This window comes from Pelodiscus sinensis, chromosome 2 (assembly GCF_052426305.1).
Source record: "Pelodiscus sinensis isolate ZL-2025 chromosome 2, ASM5242630v1, whole genome shotgun sequence".
NCBI lineage: Eukaryota > Metazoa > Chordata > Testudines > Trionychidae > Pelodiscus > Pelodiscus sinensis.
In genome coordinates this window covers 254,482,738-254,504,780 of record NC_143053.1, presented here as the reverse complement: position 1 = coordinate 254,504,780, position 22,043 = coordinate 254,482,738, and the positions used below count along the sequence as shown (strand labels likewise).

At 55.6% G+C, this 22,043-nt stretch overlaps 1 protein-coding gene across 3 annotated transcripts; it reads left to right on the top strand.

Annotated features, from left to right (window-relative positions):
• Nucleotides 1-366: 366 nt before the first annotated feature.
• Nucleotides 367-20,938, top strand: LOC102458481 (uncharacterized). 3 transcript variants are annotated; one of them, XM_075919771.2, is made up of 4 exons: nucleotides 367-498; nucleotides 6,666-7,342; nucleotides 10,930-11,133; nucleotides 13,407-20,938. In XM_075919771.2, exons 2-4 carry the CDS (start codon nucleotides 6,805-6,807, stop codon nucleotides 14,432-14,434), a joined length of 1,770 nt encoding a protein of 589 aa, XP_075775886.2. In that variant the 5' UTR covers nucleotides 367-498; nucleotides 6,666-6,804; the 3' UTR covers nucleotides 14,435-20,938. The 3 variants fall into 3 exon arrangements, with proteins under 3 accessions (XP_075775886.2, XP_075775885.2, XP_075775887.2); XM_075919770.2 differs by having other exon boundaries at nucleotides 435-589; XM_075919772.2 differs by lacking the exon at nucleotides 367-498 and adding an exon at nucleotides 708-848.
• The last annotated feature ends 1,105 nt before the right edge of the window (nucleotides 20,939-22,043 follow it).

The window sequence follows — 22,043 nt, the reverse complement described above, 5'->3', positions numbered from 1 at the left end:
AGACGCCACTACTTCCCTAGGGAACCCATTCCAGAGCTTCACCACCCTCCTAGGGAAATAGTTTTTCCTAATATCCAACCTGGACCTGTCCCACCACAACTTGAGCCCATTGCTCCTCTTCTGCATCTGTCACTACTGAGACCAGCCTCTCTCCAGCCTCTTTGGAACCTCCCTGCAGGGAGTTGCAGGCTGCTCTCAAATCCCCCCTCGCTCTGCTCTTCTGCAGACTAAACAGCCCCAAGTCCCTCAGCCTCTCCTCGTAGGTCAGGCTCCAGCCCCCTCATCATTTTGGCTGCCCAGAGCGGAGGCCTGGCCCAGGGCTGCTCCACCAGCTGGCGGGGGACCCCAGCCGAGGGAAAGAAGAGGCGGGGGAAGGCGCCCCCCCCCGCCGCTGACCTCTCCGCCCCCGCGTGGCCGAGCAGCCTCCGCGAGGCGGGAGCCGGCAGAGGGCAGCAGCAAGCTCGCCGTGCCACTCCGGCGGCGGCGGAGGAAATGAAGGCGAGTTCCTCCGAGTCACGAGCCAGCAGCCCCCGAAGCGGGAGCGCCCAGCGGCGCGAGGCCGGAGTAGCGGGCCGGGCGCCCCGCGCAGGTGGGGGGCGCGCGGGGCGAAGCGGGGGCCCCGGGGCTCGGCGGCAGCGGCGGGGGCTGCCATTGTCCGCGGGGCGGGGCGGCCCGCGAGCCGCGCGCTGGCGGCGGAGGCCCGGGGGCGCGAACAAAAGGCGGCCGCTTGCCAGCCCCGCCGCTGCCGCAGGAGCAGCCCCCGGGGAGGGGGGGGGGGGGCTGCGCTCGCCGGAGGCCTCTGAGCGGCGGGGGGCGGGGAGAGCGGATTAGCTCCGCAGCCGGCCGTGGTATGCAGAAAATGCTGAGTCTGTGTGTGTGTGTGTGTGCGTGCACGGTGAGTGTGTGTGTGTGTGTGTGCGTGCACGGTGAGTGTGTGTGTGTGTGTGTGTGTGCGCGGTGAGTCTGTGTGTGTGTGTGTGCGTGCACGGTGAGTGTGTGTGTGTGTGTGTGCGTGCACGGTGAGTGTGTGTGTGTGTGTGTGTGCACGGTGAGTCTGTGTGTGTGTGTGTGTGTGCACGGTGAGTCTGTGTGTGTGTGTGTGCGTGCACGGTGAGTGTGTGTGTGTGTGTGTGTGTGTGCGTGCACGGTGAGTGTGAGTCTGTGTGTGTGTGTGTGCGTGCACGGTGAGTGTGAGTCTGTGTGTGTGTGTGTGCGTGCACGGTGAGTGTGAGTCTGTGTGTGTGTGCACGGTGAGTCTGTGTGTGTGTGTGTGTGTGTGTGCACGGTGAGTCTGTGTGTGTGTGTGTGCACGGTGAGTCTGTGTGTGTGTGTGTGTGTGTGTGTGCACGGTGAGTCTGTGTGTGTGTGTGTGTGTGTGTGCACGGTGAGTCTGTGTGTGTGTGTGTGTGTGTGTGTGCACGGTGAGTCTGTGTGTGTGTGTGTGTGTGTGTGCACGGTGAGTGTGTGTGTGTGTGTGTGTGTGCACGGTGAGTGTGTGTGTGTGTGTGTGTGTGCACGGTGAGTGTGTGTGTGTGTGTGTGTGTGTGTGTGTGTGTGCACGGTGAGTCTGTGTGTGTGTGTGTGTGTGTGTGCACGGTGAGTCTGTGTGTGTGTGTGTGTGTGTGTGCACGGTGAGTCTGTGTGTGTGTGTGTGTGTGCACGGTGAGTCTGTGTGTGTGTGTGTGTGTGCACGGTGAGTGTGTGTGTGTGTGTGTGCGTGCACGGTGTGTGTGTGTGTGTGTGCGTGCACGGTGAGTGTGAGTCTGTGTGTGTGTGCACGCACGGTGTGTGTGTGTGTGTGTGCGTGCACGGTGAGTGTGAGTCTGTGTGTGTGTGCACGGTGAGTCTGTGTGTGTGTGTGTGTGTGTGTGTGTGTGCACGGTGAGTGTGTGTGTGTGTGCACGGTGAGTCTGTGTGTGTGTGTGTGTGTGTGCGCACGGTGAGTCTGTGTGTGTGTGTGTGCGCACGGTGAGTCTGTGTGTGTGTGTGTGTGCGCACGGTGAGTCTGTGTGTGTGTGTGTGTGTGCGTGCACGGTGAGTCTGTGTGTGTGTGTGTGTGTGCATGCACGGTGAGTCTGTGTGTGTGTGTGTGCGTGCACGGTGAGTCTGTGTGTGTGTGTGTGTGCGTGCACGGTGAGGCTGTGTGTGTGTGTGTGTGTGTGTGCGTGCACGGTGAGGCTGTGCGTGTGTGTGTGCGTGCACGGTGAGGCTGTGCGTGTGTGTGTGTGTGTGCACGGTGGGTCTGTGTGTGTGCGTGCGTGTGTGCACGGTGGGTCTGTGCGTGTGTGTGTGCGTGCACGGTGGGTCTGTGCGTGTGTGTGTGCGTGCACGGTGGGTCTGTGCGTGTGTGTGTGCGTGCACGGTGAGGCTGTGTGTGTGTGTGCGCGTGCACGGTGAGGCTGTGCGTGTGTGTGTGCGTGCACGGTGAGGCTGTGCGTGTGTGTGTGTGCGTGCACGGTGAGGCTGTGCGTGTGTGTGTGTGCGTGCACGGTGAGGCTGTGCGTGTGTGTGTGTGTGTGCACGGTGTGGCTGTGTGTGTGTGCACGGTATGGCTGTGTGTGTGTGTGTGTGTGCGCGTGCACGGTATGGCTGTGTGTGTGTGTGTGTGTGTGCGCGTGCACGGTATGGCTGTGTGTGTGTGTGCGCGTGCACGGTATGGCTGTGTGTGTGTGTGTGCGCGTGCACGGTATGGCTGTGTGCGTGTGTGCGTGTGTGCACGGTACGGCGGTGTGTGTGCACGGTACGGCGGTGTGTGTGCATGGTGAGTGTGTGTGTGTGTGTGTGTAGGGTATGGCTGTGTGTGTATGGTGAGCCTGTGTGTGTGAGCGCGCATGCGCACGGTATGGCTGTGTATGCATGGTGAGTCTGTGTGTGTGCACGGTATGGCTGTGTGTGTATGGTGAGTCTGTGTGTGTGCACGGTATGGCTGTGTGTGCATGGTGAGTCTGTGTGTGTGTGCACGGTATGGCTGTGTGTGCATGGTGAGCCTGTGTGTGTGTGTGTGTGTGTGTGCACGGTATGGCTGTGTGTGTGTGCATGGTGAGCCCGTGTGTGCGTGTGTGTAGGGTATGGCAGTGTGTGTGCATGGTGAGCCTCTGTGTGCCTGTGTGTGTGTGTGCGCGCGCGTGTGCAGGGTATGGCTGTGTGTGTGCATGGTGAGTCTGTGTGTGTGTGTGTGTGTGTGTGCGCACGCGCGCGCACGGTATGGCTGTGTGTGTGCATGGTGAACGTGTGTGTGCAGGGTATGGCTGTGTGTGCATGGTGAGCCTCTGTGTGTGTATGTGTGCAGGGTATGGCGCTGTGTGTGCATGGTGAACGTGTGTGTGCAGGATATGGCGCTACGTGTGCATGGTGAGCCTGTGTGTGTGCAGGGTATGGCTGTGTGTGTGCAGGATATGGCGCTACGTGTGCATGGTGAGCCTGTGTGTGTGCAGGGTATGGCTGTGTGTGTGCAGGGTATGGCTGTGTGTGTGTGTGTGCAGGGTATGGCTGTGTGGGCATGGTGAGCCTGTGTGTGGGGGGGGCAAGGTATGGCTGTGTGTGTGCATGGTGAGCCTGTGTGTGTGCGCGGTATGGCGCTGTGTGTGTGTGTGTGTGTGCATGCATGGTATGGCTTTGTGTGTGCATGGTGAGCCTCTGTGTGTGTGCAGGGTATGGCTGTGTGTGCATGGTGAGCCTCTGTGTGCACGGTATGGCTGTGTGTGTGGTGAGCGTGTGTGGGGTGAGCGTGTGTGTGTGTGTGTGGGGTGAGCGTGTGTGTGTGCGTGCGTGGGGTGAGCGTGTGTGTGTGTGTGCGCGCGCGCGCAGGGTATGGCTGTGTGTGTGCGCGCGCGCGCAGGGTATGGCTGTGTGTGTGCGCGCAGGGTGCGCCTGTGTGTGTGTGTGTGTGTGTGTGCGCGTGTGTGTGCATGGTGAGCCTGTGTGTGTGTGTGGGTGCGCGCGTGTGTGTGCATGGTGAGCCTGTGTGTGTGTGTGTGTGTGTGTGTGTATATATGGTGAGCCTGTCTCTGTGTGTGTGTGTGTGTGTGTGTGCGTGCGCGCAGTGAGCCTGTCTGTGTGTGTGTGTGCTGGGTGAGCCTGTGTGTGCGCGCGGGTGCATGGTGAGCCTGTGTGTGAGTGCGTGCTGGGTGAGCCTGTGTGTGCGCGCGGGTGCATGGTGAGCCTGTGTGTGAGTGCGCGCGTGCGTGTGTGCATGGGGAGCCTGTCTCTGTGTGTGTGCGCGCGCGTGTGGGGTCAGCCTGTGTGTGCGCGCGCGTGTGTGTGCAGGGGCAGCCTGTGTGTGCGCGTGCATGTGTGTGCATGGTGAGCCTGTCTGTGCGCGCGTTTATGCATGGTGAGCCTGTGTGTGCGTGGTGAGCCTGTGTGTGCGCGCGCGCATGTGTGTGCGTGGTGAGCCTGTGTGTGCGCGCGCGCATGTGTGTGCATGGTGAGCCTGTGTGTGCGCGCGCGCATGTGTGTGCATGGTGAGCCTCTGTGTCTGTGCGCGCGCGCATGGTGAGCCTGTGTGCACGCGCGCATGTGTGCATGGTGAGCCTGTGTCTGTGCGTGCGTGTGTGTGCGCATGGTGAACTTGTCTGTGCGCACGCGTGTGTGCATGGCGAGCCTGTGTGTGCGCACGCGTGCTTGTGTGTGCATGGTGAGCCTGGCTGTGTGCGCGCGCACGGTATGGCTGTGTGTGCACGGTGAGCGCGTGTGTGTGTGTGCACAGTATGGTTGTGTGTGCATGGTGAGCGCGCGTGTGTGATCACGCACGTGAGTGCACGGTATTGCTGTGTGTGCATGGTGAGCGCGCGTGTGTGCGCACAGTATGGCTGTGTGTGTGCATTGTGAGCGTGCGTGTGTGTCTGTGCACGGTATGGCTGTGAATACGCATAGTGAGCCTGTGTGTGTGAACGGTATGGTTGTATGTGCACATAGTGAGCGTGCGCGCGTGCTCACGGTATGGCTGTGTGTGCATAGTGAACCAGGATGTGTGAATGGGCTTGTATGTGTGCATAGTAAGTGTGTATGTGTGCGCACTATGGCTCTGTGGGCATGCATGTATGCGCACACACATACAGAGCCATAGTGTGCACATGCAAACACACTGCGTGCACAAGTATGCTCACAGACACTGCCTCACTAAGCGTATACATGTGTACAGCCATAACGAGCCAGTGTCTGAGCGTGCTTGAGTGTGTGCACAGTACGCTGTGGGTGGGTGTGCTCTATGGCTCTGTGTGCACTCTATGGCTCTGTGTTTGTGTGCATGCATAGTGAGGCAGTATCTGTGAATGTGCTCGTGCGTGCACAATATGTCTTCACGCATGTGCACACTATGGCTTTCTGTGCATGTGTTTGCGTGTGCATAGTGAGGCATTGTGTATGAAAGTGCTTGTGTGTGCACTATGGCTTTGCGTGTGTGCATGCACAGTATGACTGTGTGAGGGAATGTACACTACAGCTTATAGTTTATATCTTATACAAGTTATATCTAAAATGAAATACTAATGTCTCTAAGCCAGACAAACTTTAAAACAAGGCACGCGAGTGTTCTACCTGGATAGGGTCTCGAGATCATTTCAAGCTGTGTCCAAACACTCGGCTTCACGTTTTTTTTCCTCAGAAACAAGGTCACTGGTATGAGCACATTCCAGTGAGATGTTTCAGTTGCCACAGAAAACTGGGGTTGGTTGGGCAACGTTGGATCGGGTCGCATATCCAGCTGTTTCTGTACTTCACTGGTCCCCATCACTGTGGTGTCTGTGCACCCTGCAGGCCTCACAAGCGCCCCCCCCCCCACCTTCCCCCGCAAAGGAGCATTATTATCTCTATTTGCATGAGGGGAAACAGAGGTACCTGGCAGTTAGCAGAGCTGGCACCTATGGCAAGCCTCTCTCTTGTAATGCGTGTCTGGCCAAGCAGGTGTTAGCTTTGGTTCTCCACCCACAGAGGATCCCAAGTGTGGAGTGACCTAAGGCAGTGGAGTACCCTGGCAGGTATGTCAACACGACTGAAACTTGGAGAAAACTGAATTTTTGTTTTAGCATTTTATTATTTTTGTACTTTTACACCCAAAAATTTCATCGCCCGCCTGGCTATGATTAAGTTGTTTAAACAAACGTGTTGTAATGGTAGAAAAAAAAGGTTGAGTCAGAAAACTGTAGGTACTGGGGGTATTTATATATTTTTTTAAAGGGGGTACATATATAACTTTTTTAAAAGGTACTTTGTAAAAAAAAAAAAAAAAGGTTGAGAAACACTGGTCTAAGGGGTCTCACTGTGGTTTATTAATTCTCCCACTACCGTATGTGTTAGACCAGTGTTTCTCTTATCTTTTTTTTTTTATAAAGTACCCTCTCCTCTCTTTTTTTTAAAATTATAAGTACCCCCAGTACCTATAGTTTTCAGACTCGCAACATTTTTTTCTACCATTGCAACACATTTGTTTAAACAACTTAATCGTAGCCGAGCGGGCAATTAAATTTTTGGGTGTAAAAATACAAAAATAATAAAGCACTGTAAAAATTAAAACAAAAATTCAGTTTTCTCCAAATTTCAGTTGTGTTGACGTTATCCCCCCCCCCCCGACTTCTCTCAAGTACCCCTAAGGGTGCTCGTACCTCTGGTTGAGAAGCACTGGATTAGACAGCCCGCCTTTACCTTTGACTTTTCTCTCCTCTCAGGTTCTTTCAAGCTGGCATGAGAACCTCCCCTGCCACCTGGCGCTCTGGAGCGGTTCTTTAATCCTCCCAAGCCACTCCTATTTGTCCGGATTTGTGTCCCGGATCAGGATTGGCTCCAGGCCCTTTTCCCCCTGGCACCATGGATTCCTCATCAGCTCTGGCTTCTGCTCCTCCTTCTTCGGCTCCCTCTGGGTCCCGGAGCCCGATGTTTTCCTCCGGAGCTGACCGGGAGGAATGGGGACCTAGGTTCAACTGTGCCCCTTCCACTTCTTCTGCGGCCTCCCAGGGCTTAGCCACGTCTGGCCGGAAGAGGAAAGCCAACTTTTCCAACGACGAGACAGAGACTCTGGTCTGGAACGTGGTGCGGCACTTCAGCGCCCTCTATGGCTCCGAATCCCTCCGAGCCCACCCCGTCCGGCGGAAGCAGCTGTGGACCCAAATCCAGAGCCGGGTCAACTTCCTGGGCTACACCGAGCGCTCCATCGATGACCTCAAGCACAAGTGGCGAGACCTGCGCCTGGACGTCAAGAAGAAGATCACCTCCAAGAAGCACCCCCCGATGAACAGGGCAGGGGGGCCTCTCCACAAGCCCCGCCTCACACCCCTGGAGAAAATGGTGGCCTCCACTTTCCTGCAGGCCAGCCATGATTCAGAGCCCGAGATCATCTTTGACCCAGGTGAGCTAAGCTTTGGCTTTTCCTGATAACAGGTCTGATGTGCATGAGCTCCCAATGGCGACCGGCTCCAGGAGGTCTATGACATTGGAAAAAGTTCAGAAAAGGGCAACAGAAATGATGAGGACTATGGGACAGATGCCATATGAGAAGAGAACAGTAAGACTGGGACTTCTTTCCTGGAAAAGAGAGGACTAAGGGGGGATATGATAGAGAGCTATAAAATCATGACTGGTGTAGAGTAAGGGATTAAAGAAGAGTTATTGACTCCTGTCCATAACACAAGAGCTAGGAGTCATCAAATGAAGTTAATAGGCAGCAGGTTTAAAACAAAAGGATTTCTTCACACAATCTGTGGAACTCCTTGCCATAAGATGATGTGAAGTGCAAGACTGTACCAGAATTAAAAGGAAAAAAAAAAAGCTAGATAGAGGATAGGCCCATCAGTGGCTATTGGCCAGGCATGGTGTCCCTTGCCAGTTTGTCAGAAGCTGGGAATGGGTGACAGAGGATGGATCATCTGATGGTTACGTGCTGTGTTCATTCCCTCTGGGGTACCTGGCACTGTCTGCTGTCAGAAGACAGGACACTGAACTAGATGGACCTTTGGTCTGACCCAGTGTGGCCGTTCTTATGGGTAAAAGCAGGGGTGGGGAACTTTTATTGGGTCGGGGGCCGCTGACCCACTAAAAAAATCAGTAAGGCGGGGGACAGTGGGGGGTGAGGTGCCAATGTGGGCTCCCTCAGTGCTGAGGGGGAGGGAGCCCTAAGCCCCGGGGCCGAATCTGGCCCCTGAGCCTTAGGTTCCCCATTTCTCGGTAAAGGAGATGGAGCTAGAAAGCCATTCCTCCAGGGAAAGGGGCTTTCTTGCACATCTGTTTCCACCCTCTTATCACCATCTCAACACGTCAGCCTCACCTAAAAGGAATGTAATAAATCTCTGACCCTCTGGGACTTCGTTCATCGTGAACGTTTACTATGTCTGAATGGCAAAGGCTGCTGGGAAATATTTAAACTCAACTAGTCAAACCAAAATAAATAGTTTTCCCTGTAATTTAAAAGAAAATAGAGGAAATATTCCTATTGATCTTCGGCTTTGTAAAACTTTGTTTTTAGAAAATCTAAATACTGCCTCCTGATCGCATCCTTTTCCCAAGGGGGAAATCTTGGTTTCATGCCCCCTTTTATCACCTGGGTGTGCATTCACTTCTCCGTTCACTCGTCTCTGTTGAGAGTGACGCTGCAATAGCACTTGGAGCTGCGCAGAGTGGTTGCACTTGCAAACACGCTGAGCTTTGGCCCATATCATTTAGCCAGCCTGCGTGAGTTCAGGGCTTTGGTGTGTGGACAGGACTTGAGCAGCACTCGAGTTTACTCTGCAGTGAGGACGGAGGACGGAGGTCGTCTCTGCTCTCTTTTTCCTGGGAGACTTTGCTCTGTTCGCTTATTCAGCAAAGCACTTACGCATGTTTACAATTAGATATATGTGTAAGGCCACCCCTGTTAATCAAAGCACTTGATTTCAGGTACGCTTACCCCTAGATGCTTAAAGGTAGCAAAGCACACAAGCATGTACTGGAAATGGTGCTAAAGTTAGGCACTTGCAGAAGTGGGGCTTAATTGAGAATGATTTTCCCCTCCCCTCCCCCCCTGGAATGTTTAAAACTTACTTGCTTTTTGTTACCCATATTTAACTCAAATGCATGATACATACTTGGGAGAAAAACCTTACCATTAAAGATTACTTCTCTCCTTCAATAAAACTCTGAGTGTGTGTCTACACTGCACCATAACTTGAAATAAGACCGCAATTTGAGCTACGCAAATTGTGTATCCTATTTCAATGCTATTTTGAAATAGCTTATTTCGTCACTTGGTGCTGAAAACACAGTGCCAAATTTCAAAATAAAGCACTATTCCCAAATGTCCCTTACTACTCGTAGAATGAGGTTTCCTGGGACGTCGGAGTAGTGAGCCCGAAATATCGGGCTTGCTGTGAAGACGCAGGATAGCTATTTTGGGATACTCCAATATCCCGAAATAGCGTTGCAGAGTAGACCTAGCCTGAAGGAGCTCCCAGTCTAATGTCTGAGTCTTCCAGGAAAGAAGTCTGGATGTGCACAATATGCTGAAGGTCAAAGAAACGAAACTTTTTTTTTAAGGCTCATTTCAGGTGGCCTTGTATACTTTATAAAGGACCAAAAATAACTAAAAGGGTCCAGGCCCAATTTTTATTCCCTTCTAAGTTCAGCTCAGTAGAGCCCTGCATGGATACAAATTTTGAATCTGCATCTGTAAAAATGAGCCATGGATATCCACATTCACAGCCACGGCTGTGGATACCCGCAGATATAAAGCGGGTTAGTGATGTTAAATATCGGTTAATTGAATAGTCGATTAACCTCATGAATTCTTATCGGTTACTCGACTAGTCTATAGTCCCTGGGGGTGGGGCCAGAAGCCAGTGCTCTCCGGCCCCACTCCCAAGTAGCCCCCTGCCACTTCCTGCTGCTGCCTCTGTATCAGAGGTGCCAGGTAGGAGCTGGTCCGCAAGGAGAGCCAGTTTAAAAACCAGGGGTGGGGGCTGAGCTCCCGGACCTGGTGTGAGCCGGAACTGAGCCAGTCTGCCTGCCCACCTTGCTCCTAATACACTTTAAATGCAGAGCCATGGCGGGGGTAGGTCCCGGACCCCGTGCAAGCCGAGACTGAACTGGGCTGCTTGCCAGCCTGCTAAAAAAATGTACTGGCAAGGGTAGGAGAGGAAATGCGTGTAGTCTATAGCATTAACCGATAAGATTTGCTTATCAGTTAATCGACTATGCTATTACATTCCTAAAGCAGATATCTGCAAATTTGCAGGGTTCTAGATACAAATTTTGTATCTGTATCCACCAAAATGAGCTACAGATATAAAGTGGATATTTGCGGATTTGCAGGGCTCTGTAGACCAGATCGCTAGCTTTTGGGAAACATACAAGAAGAAATTGATGTTTTAAATTGTACTGCAAAAAATCCAGGCTGTCTTTGGCTTAGAAACAGCAATCAAAATGGGAATATTCTATTGGATTTCATAGAAAATTCCAATCTCTGTCAGGTGTTTCTGGACCATCCTGTGGAATTGATTAGAGAATGATCGCCCTGCTACAGAATTGTATAGGGCCATTCGGAAACCCTACAGAAATGATCTAGTCAAGTTCAGTAGTAATTTTTACATGTCCATGTGGATTTCATCCCGATTCCAATGGCTGAAGCTAGACCAATTCAGACTGGAAATAACACACTTTTAAAGGCGAGAGTCATTAACCATAGGAAGAATTTACCAAGGTTGGTGGCAGGTTCTCTGTCACTGACCATTTTCAACCAAGATGTGATGTTTTTCTAAAGGATCTGCTCTGGAAATCCTTTTGGGGAAGTTGCCGGGCCTGTATCATGCAGGAAGTCAGACCAGGTGGTCCCGGTGGTCCCTTCTGGATGTGGGATCTGTGAAAAGTCCCATATGATGCTTCCCCAGGGGAATCCTAGCCTGCAATACATGATGCCTCTGGAATGGTCCTTTCTCTCTTTTTACATCGATTGTCTTTGTCCTGCAGACTTGTTCTTCCCAGGGGCATCCAAGCAGTCGATCATGTCCTTCCAGCCTGCCGTCAGCCACCCCAGCATCTACATAGACACCAACGGGCAACCCTCCTCGTTGCCGGACGTGGAAGGTTCTGCTGTGCCCCGGCTGGCGGTCCAGAGTCCGGATCCTTCTGTGATCTGTGAATACAGCCGAGGCGAGGGGCAGAGCAGCTCAGGTAGGGGTGATGGGGGAAGCTGCTGGTAGCCACAAGAAACTTGGATTCAGAAGTCACAGGCCTCTTTGATATCTGGTGGGAGCAGTTGCTGGTGCCCTTTAGAGGTTCAGGATAGACTCCTGAGCATGGGGAAGGGATTGCTATGGAAGCGGCTTTTCTGTGAAGCGCCGTCCCCTGGGGGCTCTGCGGTGGGGATGCTGTGGAAGGCCAAGGAGTCATTACAGTTTGCGGTTGAAAATGGTTAAATGGTTGTAACTCTGAGAGCCTGGGCCAAGCGCGTCCCTTACGTAACCCCAGTGCAGTTACATCAGGAATAGGTTAGGGCCCCAGTCCTCCAATCTCAGACCTCCACGCGCGCCTGCAAGGACATGTCCCCACTGTCAGGCTTGAGCAACCTAGGAGTGGGGCCAACAGGTGGGCATTCACAATGCCCAAATTGTGGGTGACTCTTCCAGGGCGCCTGGCTTCTTGAACAAGGAGAGGGTCAATGAAACAAACTAATCTAAGACCATAAATGCTATTTTCCTGCAGGACACGAGTTCCCTGGGGAACTCACTACCACAGGATCGTGGCAAAGTCAAGAATTTAGCGAGATTCCAAGAGAGATGGAGTGTTTATATGGATGACAGATCAAGTGTCCTTCAAGTAAATCATCAGAAAGATACAGGGCTCGAGACCGTCTCAACGTATTGGGGTTTAGGAGGAGGCTCCCAACTCTGCTACTGCAGGGTTCTTACATCTGCCAGTGTAGTAGTTGGTTCTGGCCGCTGTTAGGGAAGGATGCAGGATGTTCCTGTTGGATCTGTCCAGTGCCTATGTCTGAGTCCGTGTCCTAACTGATCAAGATAGTTAAGACCAAAGCAGACTGTGAAGAGCATCAAAAAGATCTCGCCAAACTAAGTGGCTGGGCAACAAAATGGGACATGAAATGTAATGTGGATAAATGTAAAGTAATGCACATTGGGAAAAAATAATCCCAACTATATATACACTGTGTTGGGGACTGGTTTAGCTACAACGACTCGAGAGAGGGTGTGATGGTGCGTTGGGGGTCCCCCGTCTCCTGCACCCCGAAATGGCACAAACAGACTCCACCAGCCGGTGGAATAGAGGAAGTTTATTGCCTCTCCAGGATACAGCACAGCACAGATCTGGGCTAGGATGCCTCAGGCCCCCTTGCGATGGGGGGAGACTGGGCCCCTAAACTCCAGCCCCTTTCCCTAGGCTGTCTCCTCCATGCTCCCAGCCAGCAACTAACCAACCCTCTTCCAGCCCTGCCCCCCAGCCAGGGCAGCATTCCACCTTCCTTTGTTCCTCTCCATGGGGGGTGTCTGGCCATACTGGTTGAGAGATCCCTTTGCATAGTGAGTGACTCATCCTGTTTTGCTGGGTCGTGGTACCCACGGCAGCCAGTGGGGGTTACCCCAGAGCCAGCAGCATAGAAACCAGCCAGGTACCCCCACTACGTCACAGAGGGATCTTGGTGTTATTGTGGAAAGTTCTATGAAAACATCCACTCAGTGTGCAGTGGCAGTCAAAAAAGCAGATAGAATGTTTGGAATCATTAAAAAAGGGATAGAGAATAAGACGGAGAAAATCCTATTGCCTCTATATAAAACCACGGTACGCCCACATCTTGAATACTGCAAACAGATGTGATCCCTTCATCTCATAAAAGATATAGTGGCATTGGAAAAGGTTCAGAAAAGGAAAACAAAAATGATTAGGGGTTTAGAACAAGTTCCATATGAAGAGAGGTTAAAAAGACTGGATCTTTTCAGCTCCGAAAAGAGGAGACTAAGGGAGGATATGATAGAGATCTGTAAAATCATGACACGTGTGGAAAAAGTGAATAAAGAAAAAATATTTACTTGTCCCCATAATATAATTAGAACTAGGGGTCACCAAATGAAATGAATAGGTGGCAGGTTTAAAACAAACAAAAGGATGTTTTTCTTCATGCAGCGCACAGTCAACCTGTGGAACTCCTTGCCAGAGGATGTTGTAAAGACCAGGACTTTTACAGGGTTCAAAAAAGAGGCTGGAAATGGATAACAGGAGAGGGATCGCTTGATGATTCCCTGTTCTGTTCATCCCTTCTGGTGGCATCTGGCATTGGCCACTGTCGGCAGACAGGACCCTGGGCTAGATGGACCTTTGGTCTGACCCAGCGAGGGGAAGAGGGACTGAATGCGAATCCAGTGCATGGCGCTGAAGGCAGTGAAACCGATCAGACTCCTTTGCTAGCTTCTCTTGCTTCTCTTCTGTTTCAGCCGAATCGGGGCCGGAGCTGCGGACTCCGGAGATGTCGGCCATGTCCCCCACCCTGAGAAACGAGTCCCTCGTCTCCTACGCCTCCATGTCGGAGGAAGAAGAGCGGGAAGGCCAGGAGGTGGACGGGTGCCTCCCGCCTGGCCCGGAGCCCCAGCTGTCGGCAGAGGAAAGCGCCAAGGCGTCCCGGCAGGCCATGCTCATCCGCCGGTGCAATTCCCAGGGCTCCATGAGCTCCCTGCCGGAGGAGGCGCTCAATCACGTGGACACGCACGCAGACTGGGCCCACGAAGGGGTCTCCGACATCCCCTCCTTGGGCAGGGTGCTTGACGGCTCCCAGCCGGAAGAGGAGGAGGGCAGCCAGGGCACCGAGGCGGCCTCCTTGCCCAGGGTCCTGCTGGGGCCGGCGTGGGAGAAGCAGCACCAGGAGGAGGAGCAGCAGCAGCAGCAGCAGGCGCGCTCCCCGCTGCACGGCGCGCTCACCGAGGAGTCCCTGCCCTCCTCCGCCTCGCCTCAGGAGGACCAGCCCCCGGCCCCGGTGCCGCCGCCGCGGGGCCTGGGCTGCTCGTGGCTGCGGGAGGGCCGGAGGGAGAGCTGGAGGACTAACATCCACCGCCTGCTGGACCTGGAGGAGCAGTGGGACCAGCTGTACCACCAGGAGCTGGCCATGTGGCAGGAGGAGCGGGCCACGCAGCGCGAGGAGCGGGCCCGGGACAGGGAGCTGCAGTTCCGCCTGCTGGGCGTCCTGACGGACATCCGCGACGAGCTGCGGTACCTGCGGCAGGAGCGGGCCAGCGCGCGCCAGAGCCAGGCCCCCCCGGCCGAGGCGGGGCCAGAGGCCAGCGTGCTCTTAGACCAGTCTCCCAAACTGGAAGGCAGCTTTCCTGGGCCGCCTCTGGGCAGCGCTGGCTGGGGGGAGAGCGCCATTGCCAGCAGGAACCCCTATGGCCCCCGGGGGCGAGGGCGCCGCCGGGGCCGGCCACGTGGCTCCGCCTCCAAACACAGACGCCTCTTCCTGACCAATAGCTAGGAGTGGCCGGGGCTGTCAATTCCAGTGACGGACATGGTGTGTGGACAGCCCTCCCGGAGCCTGGGGGTGAGCGCACAGGGTGGGTACGCAGGGTGTGCCTGGACATGGAAGGGCAGGAGTGAGTGTGCAGGGGGGGAATGAGTGCTGTGGGGGCTGTACATGCAGGGGGTGCTGGAGGCATGTATGTGAGGGGGGGAGAGAAGTATTTGGGAATATGCCTAGTGTGCAAGCACACCTGGGAATGTATGAGAGCTGGGGAGTTGACCATGCGAGTGTGAGTTTCTAGCAGTGCGTGTGCACTTGGAGCGTGTGCGCACCAGCACCCTGTGGAAGATGGGCATGTGTACGTTTGGGGGCGGGGGGGGTGAGTGTCTGTAGTTTGCACGTCAGTGAGAATGGTGTCTGAATGCATGGGCTGCGGGTGTGACTGCAGATGTGGGGGGTGGAGCGAATGCAAGTGCTTGTGAACTTGCAGCAGCAGGTGTGTGACCACGTGGCGGCACAGGGACAATCATGCAGTGCACACTTGTGCAAGCAGGAGTGGCTGGGGGGCTGCATACATGTGCGTGGAAGGTGTATGAGTGCACAGGGCTTGTTTTTGAGCAGCAAGAGGTAGTGGGAGGGCGAGGCTTGCATAGAGTGAGGGAGTGAGTGTGGAGAGGGGGTGAGTGTGAGCTGGGGGTGCTATTTTAAGGCAAGGCTTGGGCGGGGGGGTGGGGGAAGTTGGCCGACTGGAAATGCTGCACTCCTGCCTCTGGGAGGTGCGTGTGTGAGACGTGGGGCCTGTGCCCACCTGCAGGGGTGTGTGCGCCAGTGCACTAGGCTGAGGAAAGGTCGCTACTTTTGGGTGGGAGGGGAATTAGGAACACTTAGGCGCTGTCCTGCAAGAACATTTTATGCAAATCATTTAATGACCTAATTTGCATATAACCATAAACTTCTGTTAAAAAAGAAAAAAAAAACCAACCCAAACCCAAGCCTGTGTGTGGATTCGGTGTTGATTAAAGCTGTGGGGATGGGCACCGATGAATATTTGGTGCCACTTTAGATGCCGCACCTCAGACTCTGAAATGCCCCGTGGCGCTGGGAGCCTCTACCTGCAGCACCTTCTCCCCGCCTCTCCTGGGGCGGGCTGGTCGGTGGCAGGACGACAGTGGGCGAGGGCAAGGCGTGGCCAGGGTGCCTAGCCGGCCACTGGCTTTCCTGAGTGAGTGGCTGATGGGCAAGACGCATAACTCCGGCCGAGGGCGAGTCGCTGACGGCACAAGCCAGTTCCCTTATAAAATCTGCCCGTGATCCCAAATGGCTCCTGGACGGACAGAACAGCATCAGCTCTCGCTCCAAGCAGGACAGGCTGCCTGGCACTGAATCCTGGAGCCAGGGGACGCAAGTCAGTTCAAGGGGCAAGTCAACCCTGACTCTTCTGTGCAGAGAAGTGTGGTTTGAGCCAGGACCTGCCTGGGGCAGTTCTAGACTAGCTGCCAGCAACTGGTGCCCTGGGCAAATCACCTCCAGACCCCTCAAGGATATTGCGCCACCATTTGGCACCCCATTTAACTTGGCGCCCTAGGCGACCGCCTAGTTCTCCTATATGGATGGGCCGCCCTTGGCACCTGCCCGTTGTGTTGGGTCTGACTTGGTCCCTGTCTCGCTCATTGACCTGCTGGGACGGGGCAGCTCACGTCCCGCCTGGCCCTGGTGGGGGCAGTGTGGTTAGGATGACTGCTGGAGCAGGGAGTGGAGGGGGTGTGGCAGGTGGCACAGTGGTGTTCGCCACTGCCCAGTGGCTTCCTTGCCTTTCCTCTAGTGCCGGGTGTATGGGTGCTGGCTGTGGGACCCCACTGCAGGGGCCAGCTGGGGCTGTGCCAAGAGACAGAATAGCCCCCATGATCCATCTGGCCAGACTTTCCGCCCTCTCTAATGCCTCTTAGCCATATTGGCCCCTAAGGGGCGGCTTGCCCCTCCAGCACCTGGCTCTGCTGTGTTCACCCTCCGGCTGCACTTTGGTTTTTCTGTGCCACCTCCACCATGCGGTCGCTCTGCTTACCAGGGGTCAGCCCAGGTGTGCCGGGTTCTGCCCGGAATCACGGTGCCAAGCATGCTCAGTTCTGGGCTGGATTTTCCCATGGGGAGAGGGGACATGGGGGCAGCTCCTCTTGGTGGAGTTACTGCAGAACCAGACCTTCCCCTCCACTCTGTAGCATTCTCCAGGCCAGCTTATGGCAGCCTGCAGACCAGGGACGAGCCAGGCAGCTGTTTCCTCACAGAGCCATCCAGCCGAGGGAGCAGATCCTGGAGACGTGTCCTGCAAGGATTCCTGCCCTGGGCTCTTCCGTTCATTTCTGACTTGAGAAGCAGAACAGCTCCTTTCAGGCTGGCCCAGCTGCGCGGTGCCCGCCTCCTCGCCACGCGGTTTGCACCCTTGGTGTAAATGAGCCTGGGGCCAGGGAGCCAATGCAGGATCTGGCTGGGGGCTTTGTAGCAAAGCCTTGTTCCCTCCACACTGCAAACGTGAGGCTTGTCCCCACCTCTGGCTCCTGCTGTGGAGTCCTTCCAGGCTCCCGAGGGGACTGAGTGAGGCGCTTCCCAGGTAAGAGGAAGGCGGCAGGCTCGGAGGCGCGGGTATAACTCAGTGTGCTGCACAGCTAATTCATGCACTTGTCCTGGGCTTGAGTGGCACTGGACTGTGGTTTAAAATAAGATCTCCCTCCTCCCCCCCAGGTACGGAGCTCTCACCTGATGCAGCACACCTCTAGCAGCGCAGGGGGCTGGAATTGCTGACTTCTCATGCTCCCTTCCAGCCCTGCTCTGCTTTGATTATCCAAGCCCCCGGAAATGAGTCCCAGCTTTCCGCGGTGGAACCCTTTGTGCTCCCCTGCTCAGGCAGAGTGGCTGGCCAGGCTGGGATTCTGCTAGAAGAGCTGCTCCTGGCATTGCCCCTCCCAATACGTGTAGACTGTTTCACTGTCTCAGAAGTGTTAAACCAAAACCGAGAGGAGGTGGTAGGGTCCAGGAGACAGGGCCCTGGTTGGGTGGGAGGTGTGAATGTTCGCCACTATCCCTTGATTCTGGTCTTGGCTGCCTCAGTTTACCCATCAGGAAAATGGGGGACCTGTAAAGGCCTTTGGGAGTCATGGATGAAGGGAGCTGTAGAGGTGTGGGGTACATAATGAGCCCCTTGCTAATCTTTGTTCCTCTCTCCATTCCCCCCTCACTGGGCACTTGCTTGCCTGGCCAGAGCCTCCCCCCCCCCAGTGCTACATGCAGTTGCTCTGGGCCTGTACGACAGGCATGTTCGTTAGCATCTCCTTGCAGAGGTAACTCGTCCTTCCCTGCCTTGAAATGCTCATCTCCCTGGCTTCCTCACAGCCCTGTTGCATGGGAAACCACTTGCTCATTTGCTGCCTGCCCGCCCAAGGTCCCTCTCGGCTGGCTTTAATCCTTCCCCAGCCTCCCCTCCTCTTCCTGGGCCTGTTATCCTGCTGACGCAGGAGCCTGCCTGCTCTATTCTGGGGCTGCACAAATGGAGCAAATCTGCTTAAGGAGGGGACTTTCCCCTCTTCGGCAGCTGGCAGCTTTCCATATGCTACTGCTGATCTAGGGTCCCTTGGCTCTTGTCTCCACCCCCTCACCTTTGGCCTTGCAGAGCCGCACAGGTGAGCTCTCCCCTAAAGCTGGTAGATGGGTCTTGTAACACATCCGTGGCTGATGGGACTGTGGATTGTGTGCGCAGCCAAGCAAACCATCGTATGGCCCCCTGATCCTCCTGACAGCACGGGGCTCACGGAAAATCTCCCTATGGTGCCAACAGAATAGGGCATATGAAACACAGGTGATCTTGTCCAGTGGCGGGCAGTGCTGCCCATACCACCAGCCAGTGCCTACCACACACACACACACACAAGAATAGTGGACAGGAAAGTGTCTGCTTGCCCTAGGTTTGGCTGACTGCCACCAGCCTGCAGGTGAAAGCTCTTTAGGGCCCTGGAAGAACAAATGGTGCAGCCTTTAAATCCTGGTGGATTTCTAATGCTAATTAATGAAAGCGCTCTGTTCTTGTCTCCCAGGGCCAGCTCTTCCAAGGACTGTAATTAAATTTCTCTAGCCCTGGCTAGAGGGGGAGAAGGAGGCGTGTTTGGCAAACCCCATAGCGGACGTGGTAAATTCACACCTTTTAAAACACTACGTAGCACCAAGTGTAGACAAAAAGTGGGATTTAAAACGTTTGCTGGGCTGGTACCCGCTAACATTCTCTTAAATCCTGCTCCGTTTACACTAGAAGCTGTAAAGTGTGACTTACCCTGCTAAGTGAGGGGGATGTAAATCATCTTACCTTCACCTGGTTGCACATGTGCCTGCATCTGAATTTGTCTCCTATGATGTAAGCGCCCCGTTGCGGCGGCACCGTAACACCACTGCGAAGTACTGAGGTCAATGCAATGGGAGCGTAGAACCGGCGTGTCCCGTGTTGATGGCAGGAGTCCTTCAGCAGCTGTCCCTCAATGACTGGCGCTGACAGTTCTGGTCACAATTGTGAAGGCTCCTGCTCTAGAGTCATGGAGAGGGCCCCCTGGCCGATGGCTCCCCTGGGCAGGAGGGGAGAAGAGGCTCTGCAAGACAGTGCTGGACCGGCTGCAGGAACCTGGACCTCTATGAGCAGGTGGCATGGGCGATGCGGGAAGACGCGTCCTACAGGGACCCGCCGCAGTGCCCCGTGAAAGCGGAGGAGCTGTGGTAGGTAGGGGGGGGATCTGCTGCTTTTACAAAGAGCTGTGCCCCCTACGTGGCAGGGACCACACCCCTGCGCACACACATTCCATACCCCCGAGCAGGCCCTGCTGTGAACCCTGAAAATGAAGTAGAGGAGGGTGGGGGGCAGGTGACTGGGAAGTCCAGCAGTGCCTCTTTGAGATGCCACCGGTCTCTCCCAGCAGCTGCGCACAGGTGGGCCTGGTGCAGAGGAAGGAATCTCAGGTAAGTGTGGAACTGTATTTCCCATGACTGTGACTTACTGATGGCTCCTCCGACTTACCAGGGCCCAGCTGCCGACTGTTCGTTAACTTCCTCGTACTGGGGAGGCGGCGATACCCCGAGGAGAGGGAGCGTTGTTGTCTGCTCTTCGGCCTGCAGAGTTGGGGGGATCTGTTGGTTTGTGTGCACAGGGATATCCCTTGGATCTTCCTGGAGAGACTGCCATGCAATGTCCACCGAGGTCAGGCCTGCTGATGGGCGATATGGCGGAGGGGGGCAAAGAGGCCTGGCAATTCAAAAGGGCCTGGGACTCTCAGCCACTACTGTGGCAGCAGCCGGAGCTCCGGGCCCTTTAAATCTCTGCTGGAGCCTTGCGCGCCGCACACTCCGGGTGGCTCTGAGGGCTCCGGGGGAGGACGGTCACAGCATGGCCTGGACAGTGCTGAGGGCTGCAGGGAGGGGGCTGCCCCAGCCTCGCCTCTTCAGGGAGCACAGAGCTACCCCCTCCCAACCTTGCCGTGGAGCTCGGGAGGTTTGTCAAACCTCCTCCTGCCCCCGCTCCCAATGGAGGTACACCTCAGTCTTCTGCAGGTTTCTGAGAGGGCTGCCTAATTTCTTCCTCCGCAGTAGGACACTTTCCTACCACACCCCTCGGCGATTACTTCAGCAGGCACCTCTGCAGTGCACAAACTAGCGGCATGTGGGCGTGGGCGGCTTAGGGATGCCAGCAGGACCAGTGCTTGTGGCTGCAGCACGCTTCTAACCACACGCCTCTGGCGGAGCGAGCTGCAGGCCAGCAAAGCCTGCGCCCTAAGCCATGTGCCAGCCTTTAAGGGGCCCAGGACTCCTTGTTGTGTTTACTGACAATGGCCCCTCTGGGTTTTATCTCTAGCTGCCACCACTGAGGCCTTGCCGTCCCCGCTCTGCACCCCGAACGCATGGGGAGGAGGAGAAAGGAGGACTCCAGGGGATGGCGTGTTCAGTGAGCCCCTGCAAAAGCCCCGTGCTGCACCAGCCCGTGGGCACAGGCTGGAGGAGGAATTGAGAGGGCTGACAGGAGACAGGCGGGTTCCTCTTGTGGCTCTGCAAATACTGGAGGCTTGCTGGGCTGGGCAGGCGCTGGGCTTGGGCCTTGGCAGGTGTGTGGGATTCAGTCCCACTGTGACAGATGCTGACAGTTCTGGTCACAGTGGTGAAGGCTACTGTCCCGCAAACTATGGGATGGAGACAGATGCATGCTGGGAAGTTGCCCCCTTACTCCCCACCAACTCCCCCTCCCCCGTGTGACTCAAGCTTCTGCCACCCTATGCCTTGCTGGAACTTCCAAACAGCCAGCCCCCTGGCCGGGGGAGGACGCACGGCACGTAGAAACAAGGACTCTTGGTGAGCATGCGCAGCGCACATGCAAGGGGCTCCGTGTGCCTGCACACACAGGAGGTGCTCCCTGGGCCGGCCGTAGGCTGACAACTTGTCAGCAAAAGGGGGTAGGGTAGACATGCCCGAAGCCCAGCGCTGCGGTTTGCCAACATGGCTGTGTCATCCAGGGTGAGGAGGGGTGTGATGCCTGCTCCCCACAGGGGCTGGCACGTGCCTCTCAGGGCGACTCAGCGTGGACTGGTAAAGCTGCCCCTTCGCCGATAGCTGCTCCGGCGCTACGAGCACGTCCCAGTCTGCGGCACTGGTATTCCTACAACGGGAGAGCCATCCTGGGGCAGCCAGGGCCTCTGGGTACGAAGCCAGCAGGCAGTGGAGGGAAATCCAGCATCTTCATATAGCCCTTGATTTGCCAGGAGCATCAGAGCAGCGTGGAGGGGCGGAAGCACTGGAGAGGGAAGGGGCAGGCCTCTCCCCTGGACTCCCTAGCTGTGCGGGGTTTGTTGGACTGTTTATTTCAGCCATGCTGGCTCCGGCAGTCAGCTGGGCGGGAAATTCTTGAACTGGTTCACGCTTCGGTGGGAGAGGCCTACCCACCGTTTTCCTGCTCCCTCGGGGGGGAAGCCTCCAGCAAACCCAGGGAAGGTAGTTAATGATCTCCTGAGTCCTGTGCAATCCACAGCATGTGGACGGGCTCAGCCTGCGTGGAGGGGAAAGATCCCCGCGCGGCTTTGTGTCAGGACAGGGGTTTGCCCTGGTGCCCTTGGCCGCAATTTCTTTCCCCCTCATTCCAGTGCTGTACAGCGAGCTGCCTGCTGCTCCCCCCCCCCCCCAGAGGTGGCTGCATCTCATGGCAGAACGGTGCCTCTGTGTGTACGGTGTGCAAGGTGCTGTGTTGTAGTAGGTACGATGGGGGATCCGTCGGGCACGGCTCTGATTTAGCGGAGCAGGTTTCCGCTGGTGGCTCAGATGGAAAGGCCGAGGGAGACAGGGTAACAGAGGGAGGGGCAGTGTTGTGTATTTCCACCCATGGCTATCAAGTGGCAGGGGAGAGGTGGCCAGCAAGGCAGCATTCCTGGGGCATGCTCGAGATGTGGCAGGTGAGAAGATACAGGAGCTGGGAAAGGCTGGCAGGCAGCATCTGTCCTGTCTGGGGGCGGAGTAGGGGTGTGTGTGATGGCAACTCCCTAGCCTCGGAGCGAGCAGCTCAAGGAAACACTGTCCAGCCCTGCTACCTGCCAGCAGTTCTCATTGTCTCCCAGCT

Bases quoted from the DNA above. Each gene is read 5' to 3' on its own strand.
- LOC102458481 (XM_075919771.2), top strand. From the start codon at position 6,805: ATGGATTCCTCATCAGCTCTGGCTTCTGCTCCTCCTTCTTCGGCTCCC. The intron at 7,343-10,929 runs GTGAGCTAAGCT...TTTGTCCTGCAG, and splicing joins CGAGATCATCTTTGACCCAG to ACTTGTTCTTCCCAGGGGCA. The intron at 11,134-13,406 runs GTAGGGGTGATG...CTTCTGTTTCAG, and splicing joins CGAGGGGCAGAGCAGCTCAG to CCGAATCGGGGCCGGAGCTG.